Source organism: Salvelinus namaycush, chromosome 2 (genome assembly GCF_016432855.1).
Source record: "Salvelinus namaycush isolate Seneca chromosome 2, SaNama_1.0, whole genome shotgun sequence".
NCBI lineage: Eukaryota > Metazoa > Chordata > Actinopteri > Salmoniformes > Salmonidae > Salvelinus > Salvelinus namaycush.
Window position 1 is genome coordinate 73,028,817 of NC_052308.1, and position 12,173 is coordinate 73,040,989.

A 12,173-nucleotide genomic window follows, 5' to 3' on the forward strand; every position below is an offset into this window, starting at 1 on the left:
ATTCCCAAATACAGGTGTGCCAAGCTTGTAGCGTCACACCCAAGAAGACTTGAGGCTGTAATCGCTGCCAACGGTGCTTCAACAAAGTACTGAGTAAAGGGTCTGAATACTTATGTAAATAAGAAAGACAAATCTTTCTTTAACCTGTCTCCTCCCCGTCATCTCCACTGGTTGAAGTGGATTAAACAAGAGACATCAATAAGGGATCATAGCTTTCACCTGGTCAGTCTATGTCATGGAAAGAGCAGGTGTTCATAATGTTTTCTTCACTGTGTATAGTAGAGCATAAATTATTTTAAATGAATAAATAAGACACAAAGTAGAATTTCAAACAGACATACAGTACCAGTCAAAATGTCACGATCGTCGTAACTTTGAAGAAGAGTGGACCAAGGCGCAGCGTGAGAGAAATACATACTTCTTTATTATTAAGAAGATGAAAACGAAACGAAAACTATACGACCAAAACAAAACAACAAACAGACGACCGTGAAGCTATTCAAACAAATAGTGCTGACACTAAACACTACACATAGACAATTACCCACAATAACCTAATGCCTATGGCTGCCTTAAATATGGCTCCCAATCAGAGACAACAATAAACAGCTGTCTCTGATTGAGAACCAAACCAGGCAACCATAGACTTTCCTAAAACTCTATACTGAACACAACCCCATACACTCAACAAAACCCCCTATACAATACAACCACCCAAGACGAGACAAATACATACAAACATCCCCCCTGTCACACCCTGACCTAACCAAAATATTACAGAAAACAAAGAATACTAAGGCCAGGGCGCGACACAAAAGGTTGGACAGTTTGGACCAGTCAAAAGTTTTCTACGTTGTAAAATAATAGTGAAGACATCAAAACTATGAAATAACACATATGGAATCATGTAGTAACCAAAAAAGTTTTTAACAAATGAAAATATATTTTATATTTGAGATTCTTCAAAGTAACCACCCTTTTCCTTGACAGGTTTGCACGCTCTTGGTATTCTCTCAACCAGCTTCTTGAGCTAGTCACCTATAATGCATTTCAATTAACAGATCTGCCTTGTTAAAAGTTAATTTGTGGAATTTCTTTCCTTAATGCGTTTGAGCCAATCACTTGTGTTGTGACAAGGTAGGGTTGGTATACAGAAGATAGCTCTATTTGGTAAAATACCAAGTCCATATTATGGCAAGAACAGCTCAAATAAGCAAAGAGAGACGACAGTCCATCATTACTTTAAGACATTAAGTTTAATGTCCATCATTACATTTAAGACATCGGCCATGCCGATTAATCTGTCGACCTCTAGTACGTACGGTCATGTCGGGGTAGGTTCCTTGTTCCTTGTCAATCATTGGCTTATTGGTGAAATCAGCAGTCAGACAATATCTTTAAGTAAATCAATCAAACCTTTATTAATGCAATTGCAGACAGAAGTTCACAATGGAAACACAGCATGTATGTTTCAGAGTAGGTTCCCACCTAAGGGCGCAGCTGATATTATACATGTGATCATATCCTAGTTGTATGATCACCTACGTCAATGTATGTGTGTATCAATAAGCTGAGGTTACCTTATAAGGCAACCTAGTACAGTAGCTTCTCTGAATTAATTAGCATTGTCCACTGTCACACAAGATCAAAACCAGACAGTGGTTACTTCTCTTTATTTAGTGTCGGTCTGACTCAGACCTAGCCTGCAAGCACACTCTCGCAACAGGCAGGGCTTAACCACAAAGTCTAATATAGATACCTTGTGTATGTATAGTGGCAGAGCTTTAGACACATAGCAACAGTATCTATTATAAGGCCTGCAGCAAAACATATGAATCTTAAGGTCCCTCCCTTAATAATGGGGAGGGTCTTTGGGACTACCCCCTACAGTCACCGTGGGGACGACGTCATCGATGCACTTATTGATGAAGCCAATGACTGATGTGGTGTACTCCTCATTGCCATCGGAGGAATCCCGGAACATATTCCAGTCTCCTGTAGCTTAGGATCTGTTTGCTCTGAGCAATTTTTTATTGGTCTAGTCACTGGTGCTTCCTGCTTTAATTTTTGCTTGTAAGCAGGAATCAGGAGGATAGAATTGTAGTCAGATTTGCCAAATGGAGGTCGAGGGAGAACTTTGTATGCGTCTCTGTGTGTGGAGTATAGGTGGTCCAGAGTTATTTTTCCTCTGGTTGCACATTTAGCATGCTGATAGGTATTTGGTCAAACAAATTTAAGTTTCCCTGCATTAAAGTCCCCGGTTACTAGGAGTGCCGCCTCTGGGTGAGCGTTTTCTTGTTTGCTTATGGTGGAATACAGCTCATTCAATGCTGTCTCAGTGCCAACCTCTGACTGTGGTGGTATGTAAACAGCTACAAAGAATACAGATGAAAACTCTCTCGGTAGGTAGTGTGGTCTACAGCTTATCATGAGATACTCTACCTCAGGCGAGCAATAGCTCGAGACTTCCTTAGATATCGTGCACCAACTGTTGCGTACAAAAATACATAGACCGCCGCCCCTTGTCTTACCAGACGCCACTGTTCTATCATGCCGGTACATCGTATAACCAGCCAGCTCTATGTTGTTGTCGTCGTTCAGCCACGACTCCGTGAAGCATAAGATGTTACAGTTTTTAATGTCCCGTTGGTAGTTTAATCTTCCGCGTAACTCGTCAATTTTATTGTCCAAAGATCGCACGTTTGCTGGCAGAATGGAGGGAAGTGGGGGTTTATTCGATCGCCTACGAATTCTCAGAAGGCAGCCGACCTTCTGCCCCTCTTTCTCCGCCTCCTCTTCACGCAGATCACGGGGATCGGGGCCTGTTCCCGAGGAAGCAGTGTATCCTTTGTGTCGACCTCGTCAGAGTCATGAAAGGAAAAATAGGATTCTGTTAATCTGTGGTGAGTAATCGCAGTCCTGATGTCTAGAAGTTATTTTCGGTCATAAGAGAAGGTAGAAAGAAAGAAAGAAGTGGAAAAAAGCATCAAAATATGGTTCAGTCTGTCAGGGGATGGAAATGGTGGTCTCGAGGAAAGAAGACAAAGAGAGGAGAGGTTGGACAATATGTAGACACTCTTGGTGGGGTTCTGATAACCAGAGGATAAAACATGTTTCACAAATATTTGTTCCAATACTACAGCATAAAGCCTACATTTGTAACTGGGGGGGGGGGGGGGGGGGTCTGGTGTTAGTTGCAATTAAATCAGTTAGTTGCAGTTAAGATCAGCTGCGCAGGGGAATCTTGCTCATATTTTTATTTTATTTTTACCAAGTGATCAGATGATGATAATAGTGGTCAATTTTCATTACAACGATGTTGTCTTTAAGCCAGTCAAGCGTTTTTTTCACCATCAATGTTGCTGTCTTAGAGACTAGTTTATGTTACAATGTGGTCAGTGTTCTGATGTGGCCCTGTTAAAATGGCTTGTTGTCATCTGCAAGTCATGTTTCTATTTTGTCTTTACAAGACTCATTTGGGCAACAATCATTTGAGATGTGAGCTTGTTTTAAAACAATATGTGTAACAGTGTTAGCTGTGTTGCCACTGCAGAACATGAATGCTATGTATCAATGCACTTGTATGATTGAGTAAGCTAGCATGCATAAACTAGACTTTAGTTAGAGTACAGTGTACATTACTGTATTCTAATTTAATGTGCTTTATTGTGCTAACTGTACTATACAAATTAAAAGACCATTTCTGTATTTAGGAGCCTAATCATATATATGCAATGTTATAGAAGGGTGAAGACACTTTTAAAAACATCACTAGGTTTTGAGTAACTTACCCGCAGCAGCAGTTGTCTTCCTGAGATGGAAATAGTAACAAAGGCTACAAAAACACACCAATACGTACTTTTACAAGCTGCAAAGTTCTCGTTATCATGGTGCAGGTCTGTAGAAATTAACATTTTGTCATTTGAAACTTTATCTGCAATGATCTGTGGCGGTAAGTTTTGCAGTCTTGAGACAATATCTGACATGCACGTGCAAACTTCCATGTTTGCGCATGAACGTGAAAAAGTTTCAAATTTCACCATTTTTGTTTCTACAACATCTACAGGCCTGCACCACGATAACAAGATCTTTGCAGCTGTAAAATGACGTGTGTTTTTTTTACCCTAACCAGTCAAAAGTTTGGACACACCCACTCATTCAATGGTTTTTCTTTATTTTTACTATTTTCTACATTGTAGAATAATAGTAAAGACATCAAAACTATGAAATAACACATATGGAATCATGTAGTAACCAAAGTGTTAAACAAATAAAAAAATACTATATATTTTACATTCTTCAAAGTAGCCACCCTTTGTCTTTGGTTCCTACATGATTCCATATGTGTTATTTCATCGTTTTGATGTCTTCACTATTATTCTAGGCTACAGCATTAACGGTCGGGGAGTTGAAAAGGAGAAGCACATATTTCCCTACTCTTGACAAACTAGGCCTACAACATATGAGTGGCCTGCTATTGTACTTTTCTGGACTGTCGAGAATAGACACAAACGGATCTAAAACATGATGGCCTATACAGTTATTTCGGCATGAAACATAACAGGACGTGTGAGCAGCTTACATCACTGCAGTTTACAGCCTATGGACAGTAATTGTGTATTGATTTGATAACAACAATACTATCCTCAATCCACTGTGTTGTTGTAGCCCAGGTATAAGAATGTTCTGGTCTAAAAACGTAGGCTTAACCAATATACCACAGGCCGCAGCCTGGATGAACGCACTGGATGAATGCACTACAGATCTGCAATTTCATAACCTGTTCATTTATTTTTCTTCAACTTTGACAGGTAAATATTTAGCCTATAGCCCTAATATCTAGCCAATATTTAGCTTCCTACTTCGGCACACATCACTGGCCTCTCTTCCAGCTGTTCCCATGTTCAACAGACTAAAGGCTGTGCAAGCCTCTACGCAATAGGCCATTCCTCTTCTCCTGAAATTCCAGGAAAAGCTATAGGCTACAAAATCTATAGGACATGTATTTTTATAGTAGGTCTAATAGCCTATTCGTGTGATCACTTTTGGCATGTTAGGATAAGATTGCTGCTCTGATGCATTGTAAATAGTTGCACAGGACAGACAGAGATGAGCACATTGAAAAAGAATAACCAAAGGAATTGACAAGCATTATGACAAGCATTATGGAAATCACTTCAAACCACTTGAGGAATGAGGCAATGACATTTTGTAAAGATGCGCAGGCTAAACTGAGTTTTTTGTTGAATTGCTACATTTAAATACAAGTTACTATATTATTTTTCATTTTACCTACATGTACAGTGCCTTCGGGAAGTGTTCAGACCCCTGACTTTCCCCACATTTTGTTAGGTTACAGCCTTATTCTAAAATTGATTAGATCGTTATTTTTGTTCTCATCAATCTACACCCCATAATGCAGGTTTTCAGAAATGTTTGCAAATGTATAAAATAAAATAAATATCACATTTACATAAGTAATCAGACCCTTTACTCACTACTTTGTTGAATCACCGTTGGCAGCGAATACAGACTCAAGTATTCTTGGGTATGATGCTACAAGTTTGGCACACCTGTATTTGGGGAGATTTTCCCCATTCTTCTCTGCAGATCCTCTCAAGCTCTGTCAAGTTGGATGGGGAGCGTTGCTGCACAGCTATTTTCAGGTCTCTCCAGAGATGTTCGATCGGGTTCAAGTCCGGGCTCATATAGAGATTATACTGTGTATTATCACCCAGAGATTATACTGTTTATTATCACCCAGAGACATATAGGAGATTATGCTGTGTATTATCACCCAGAGACATATCGGAGATTATACTGTGTATTATCACCCAGAGACAGAGATTAGACATATAGAGATTATACTGTGTATATCACCCAGAGACATATAGGAAATTATGCTGTGTATTATCACCCAGAGATTATACTGTTTATTATCACCCAGAGACGTATAGGAGATTATACTGTGTATTTTCACCCAGAGACACATAGAGATTATACAGTGTATTATCACCTAGCGACATAGACATATAGGAAATTATGCTCTGTATTATCACCCAGAGACATATAAGAAATTATGCTGTGTATTATCACCCAGAGATATATAGGAGATTATGCTGTGTATTATCACCCAGAGACATAGAGATTATACTGTGTATTATCACCCAGCAACATAGAGATTATACTGTGTATTATCACCCAGAGACACATAGAGATTATACTGTGTATTATCACCCAGCGACATAGACATATAGGAAATTATGCTGTGTATTATCACCCAGAGACATATAGGAAATTATGCTGTGTATTATCACCCAGAGACATACAGGAAATTATGCTGTGTATTATCACCCAGAGACATATAGGAAATTATGCTGTGTATTATCACCCAGAGACATATAGGAAATTATGCTGTGTATTATCACCCAGAGACATATAGGAGATTATACTGTGTATTATCACCCAGAGACATATAGGAAATTATGCTGTGTATTATCACCCAGAGACATTGAAATTATACTCTGTATTATCACCCAGAGACATATAGGAGAGTATACTGTGTATTATCACCCAGAGACATAGAGAGTATACTGGGTATCATCATTGACATTGGGTTCCTTTGACGAGGAAGAATGTTCCGGTAGCGACTCCCAGCAGCCCCAGAGTCAGACCCAGTCCACAGAAAACAGCAGGACCAACACTGGGACGGGGGGGCACCTCGAACTCTGTGGGAAGATATTTCTCTCTTTAAAACATGTTTTACTACAAAGATTTCAGTCAAATGTAAATGTAACACTATTTTACATAAATATTTAATCACCCCATGTCCTGGTTAGAGGTTCATCTAGGGCCGTGTGATCCACAATACAGGTGTAGATGTCTCCCTCTTGTGGTTCAAAGGTCAGAGTGGAGAAATGGTAGAAAGTGTAATCACTGTTGGTTGCATATTGACCCGCTTTAACCCCCTTGGGGACGTTCTCATTATTCTTGGTCCATTTGACTTGGACAGGCGGAGGAAAGAAATGATTGACGAAGCAGACGAGAGAGTTGTTTATTCCCAGGTTCACTTCTTCCTTGGCATACAATTTGATCTCAGGAGGAACTGTGGTTGAAAAATACAATACTATTAAGGGTTCTAACTAACTAGCTATCTCCAAAAGTGGTCATTAGCTATGACTGCATGTTGGCTTGGCAGTCCATTCAGACCAGCAGCTAGCCGCAAGATTCATTTGAACAGGTTCCCTTTTAGTGATTGTATTGACCATCCACCACAACATACCTGATGGTCTTACTAGCAAGAGGTGGATGGCATTTAGTTTCAAGTAGTCCAATCTGACAAGTCTTTTACATTCATTTTCATCCTTAAATTATTTTTGCTGTAAAAATGTGTCAGAATACAATTTGAAATTATTTTGAAATACTCCCAAAGTCCCAAATGTTTAAACTCTGCCCACCTCGTACCAGGCAAGCTAAAGCCATTTCAAATAGAATTTGAACCCAGGTCTAGAAAAAAATATAAACAAAAATACTGTACCTTTAGCGTCTGGGGTTTCAAGGCTGAAGAGTTTAATGTCATTGTTAAGATCTGCTCTTCGGCTCTCTGCAACTCTGACGCAAATCGAACAAGCTACATAATTTCCCCATTCTGGGAACATTAACACTTCTTCTTTGTTGTTTAAATATACATGGAGATATTCATTACCGTCTGCTACAATGGTCATGTTAAATTCCTCCGTTTCAGAACGTGCGTTTATGACATTGAATACATGTTGCGCTGTGAAGGAAGAGTGTAGAATTCATCAACATGAATTATGTTATAACCAACCATACTACCATTGTAATGCAACAAATAAAGAAAATGTTATATTTTTGCTTGGAAGTTTTTTTACTTATAATAAATCTTAAAACAAAACTAGTTTTATCAAAACATGTTCTACACACAAGTATTTCAATTACACATCGTAATGGTGAAGTTTTTATGACATGTATTGTGTTGCACTACATTATAAATAGCTGAGGAACGTGCAACTCTGTAAGATAACAGTTGAACATTCCTCAGTTACTGTACATTATAAGGAACCATGTGCAATCTCAGGTTAGTGCCTCGTGGTTTGCCTGTCAATCTGTTCTTACCTTGTCCTTGTGTAGAACTCAAACTGAAAAGCAGAATCATAAACACAAGAGCCATCATCATACCATCTATTCACGATGACTGCTGTGTTTGAGTGTTCAATCTAAAAGGGACATACAACTAAATCATAACTTCCTCCTCACTCCTCTAGCTTCTCTCATATGTTGCACCAATTAAAAATCTGTATGCTGTTTCTAGGCAGACAAGTTTGTGTCAAAATTGTTTTCCACCCAGGTTTTGACTGTGGTCAAAAACCTATTTGGAATTAGAGTCAACATATTCAACATACAGTCATTATTATTTGCCCCAAAAATATATACTGTGAATACAATGAGTGTACAAAACATTAAGAACACCTGCTCTTTCCATGAAACAGACTGATCAGGTTAATCCAGGTGAAGATATGATCCCTTATTGATGTCACTTGTTAAATCCACTTCAATCAGTGTAGATGAAGGGGAGGAGACAGGTTAAATAAGGATTTCTAAGTTTTGAGACAGTTGAGACATGAATTGTGTATGTGTGCCATTCAGAAGGTGAATGGGCAACACAAAATATTCAAGTGCCTTTGAACGGGGTATGGTAGTAGGTACCAGGCGCACCAGTTTGAGTGTGTCAAGAACTGCAACACTGCTGGGTTTTTCACGCTCAACAGTTTCCTGTGTGTGTCAAGAATGGGGGGCGGAGGGGGTCATACCATGGATCATTTAGCTAATTCATTTAGAATGTTAGGACCCCTTTAGGTATAAAAGAAATGCATACACTACCGGTCAACAGTTTTAGAACACATTCAAGGGTTTTTCTTTATTTTTACTATGTTCTACATTGTAGAATAATAGTGATGACATCAAAACCATCAAATAACACATATGGAATCATGTAGTAACCAAAAAAGGTGTTAAACAAATCAACATATATTTTATATTTGAGATTCTTCAAATAGCTGCCCTTTGCCTTGATGACAGCTTTAAACCTGGCCTCTTCCATTTTTGCAGTAATGCTGCAATTAGTTGGTTGTAATTTTGGGAAGAGCAGACATTTCCATATATTTTTGATAGCTGCATGTATGACAACTCCACCAGTCCTATTTATGATAGAATTTACAAAGAATATACATTTTTTGGTACTTTTTTGTTGCTGAAATTAGTATATTTGAGTTTTGTTTTTTATTCCCCTTTTTCTCCCCAATTTCATGGTATCCAATTAGTAGTTAGTCTTGTCTCATCACTGCAACTCCCGTATGAAGGTCGAGAGCCAGGCGTCCTCCGAAACACAACCCAACCAAGCCTCACTGCTTCTTGACACAATCCCCACTTAACCCGGAAGCCAGCCGCACCAATGCAGGAAACACCGTACACCTGGCGATCGAAAGTGGACAACCTTGTTTTACTCCTCTTGACAGTTTAAAACTTACTGAGAAGTAGCCATTATTTAAAAAAAATATTTGATGGTCCTGTCAACACTTTTTTAAACGTTGGTTGAATACAATTACAGTGAAATGGTTGAATTACAGTGAAATGCTTACTTACAGGCTCTAACCAATAGTGCGAAAAAAAGGTGTATATGTGTTTGTGTGTGTGTGTTTAAACAGAAATATAATTTACATAAGTATTCAGACCCTTTACTCAGTATTTTGTTGAAGCACCTTTGGCAGCGATTACAGCCTCTTGGGTATAAGCTTCCTCACAAGCTCTGTCAGGTTGGATGGGGAGCGTTACTGCATAGCTATTTTCATCAAGGATCTCTGCACTTTGCTCCGTTCATCTTTCCCTTGATCCTGACTAGTCTCCCAGTCCCTGCCGCTGAAAAACATCCCCACGGCATGGTGTTACCACAACCATGCTTCACCGTAGGGATGGTGCCAGGTTTCCTCCAGACGTGATGCTTGGCATTCAGGCCAGAGTTCAATCTTGGTTTCATCAGACCAGAGAATCTTGTTTCTCATGGTCTGAGAGTCCTTTAGGTGCCCTTTTGGCAAACTCCAAGCAGGCTGTCATGTGCCTTTTAATGAGGAGTGGCTTCCGTCTGGCCACTCTGCCATAAAGGCCTGATTGGTGGAGTGCTGCAGAGATGGTTATCCTTCTGGAAAGTTTTCCCATCTCCACAGAGGGACTCTGGAGCTGTGGCAGATGTTAAGGAGAGATGCTGCAGACATTTTTTGGAACCCTTCCCCAGATCTGTGCCTTGCCACAATCCTGTCTCGGAGCTCTACGGACAATTCCTTCGACCTCGTGGCTTGGTTTTTGCTCTGACATTTTTTTGCATTGTCAACTTTGTGACCTTATATAGACAGGTGTGTGCCTTTCCAAATCAATTGAATTTACCACAGGTGGACTCAAAGTTGTAAAAACATCTCAAGGATGATCAATGGAAACAGGATGCACCTGAGCTCAATTTCAAGTCTCATAGCAAAGGGTCTGAATACTTATGTAAATAAGATATTTCAGTTTTTTTGTTTTGTTTATACATTTGCAAAAATTTCAATATTTTTTTTTTGCTTTGTCATTATGGGGTATTGTGTGTAGATTGATGAGGGGGGGGGGGGACTATTCAATCAATTTTAGAAAACCCTGTAACATAACAAATGTGTATAGGGGTCTGAATAGTTTCTGAATGGACTGTATCTGCTCTTAGAAAAATAGTGCATTCTCCACTGCTATTTTTGTTGCCAGTTAATCATTGATTTAATTGACTTATTTCAGCAATTTGATTTTTTACATTTTTTATAGTAGTCTAATGTTGGTGGGGCATATTATTATGTTTTAATGTTACCCCTGAATCACTTTGATAAATATAATAGTTATTCTTGAATATATTATACTAAGCTGTAGGAATACAGGTCAAATCAGCCATTGACACAGACATGGTGGCGTAGCAGGAAGATAGCCATACCATAAAGCAAGAGGTTGGAGTTCAAATCCCAGATAAGGACATGTTGAATAATAATTACTGTATAAATATACAGTACATACACTATGTAATCATTTATGTCATATGTACATTGAAAACGGCGACGTTGTTTTGTGATGTTCTGGGGACATCCTTATTTTTGTTTGATGGGCGGCATCATTTGAACATTTGAATGCACATGTGCAGAGTTATGTGAACATGTGAATTATCATCACATGTGAATCACATGGAGGTTTCACGATTTCACATGAAATTTCACATGTGAAATATGCGCAAATCATGTGATTTTCAACATGTGAAATCATGTGTTTTTTTTTGTAAGGGTAACTGCACATTCTTGTATGATAACAATCAATATGTGGTGGTACAAGTATACAGGTGAATTCCATGTTTTTTCTCTCCAGATGTACACTTTGTCACCACCCTCGAACTTTGTTATTACAGAGGGGAAGATCCACAACATGTGAGTTCATCATCAGAATCTATTCAACATGGTGACGGTTGTGTAATACAACAGTGCTTTCAACAGATACACTGGATATATAGTTGGAATATATCATGCTGAGATACAGAACAAAGATCTGTTTTTCTACTGCAAAAATGATGGTGAACTCGTCTACAAAGCTGGATTTAATAAAACAGGCAAGCACCCATAGAGGACAGTAGTGAAAATAAAATAAATGTGCTTCAGGCAAAATGTATTTTACATCATGTGTGTTTTATGGCATATAAAATATTCTGCTAAGCACTATTTGGTTGACTCTAACATGAGTGAGGTTTGTATTTGACAAGTCAGGGAACTTCCAGAAAGAAACCTGTCTGTGCAGTTCTTATCTAACTTGTACCATCCCAGGGTGGAATCTTGCTGAGTTTGTTTTGAGGAAGTGAAAGAGAACTAGCTTGGGTATCAGTCTGACACAACACAAGCCACCTCAATTGACTCCGTCTAAAAGTACACTTACTAAAGCTTATAGGTGAAACGCATTGAAATACAAGAGACCTGGCCAGTATGAATCTGTCCAACCTTATTGGACATTTACAATACCAGTCAAAAGTTAGGACACACCTACTTATTCAAGTTTTTTTTTTCTCACTATTTTCTACATTGTAGAATAATAGTGAAGACATC

General features: G+C 38.8%; 1 protein-coding gene across 1 annotated transcript; it reads right to left on the bottom strand.

The window, feature by feature from the left end:
- Positions 1 to 5,766: 5,766 nt before the first annotated feature.
- LOC120018157 (H-2 class II histocompatibility antigen, A-Q alpha chain-like) lies at positions 5,767 to 8,244 on the bottom strand. Its single transcript, XM_038961194.1, has 4 exons — positions 8,137 to 8,244; positions 7,538 to 7,777; positions 6,824 to 7,105; positions 5,767 to 6,728 (listed from the first exon to the last, which is right to left on the bottom strand). The coding sequence occupies exons 1-4, from the start codon at positions 8,195 to 8,197 to the stop codon at positions 6,604 to 6,606; spliced, it is 708 nt and encodes a 235-aa protein (XP_038817122.1). The 5' UTR covers positions 8,198 to 8,244; the 3' UTR covers positions 5,767 to 6,603.
- Positions 8,245 to 12,173: the final 3,929 nt, after the last annotated feature.

Excerpts from the sequence above, each read along its gene's own strand:
- LOC120018157 (XM_038961194.1), bottom strand. The coding sequence starts at position 8,197 with ATGATGATGGCTCTTGTGTTTATGATTCTGCTTTTCAGTTTGAGTTCT. Across the intron at positions 7,106-7,537 it reads TGAAACCCCAGACGCTAAAG|TTCCTCCTGAGATCAAATTG; the intron begins GTACAGTATTTT and ends TTTCAACCACAG. Across the intron at positions 6,729-6,823 it reads ACCTCTAACCAGGACATGGG|AGTTCGAGGTGCCCCCCCGT; the intron begins GTGATTAAATAT and ends ATCTTCCCACAG.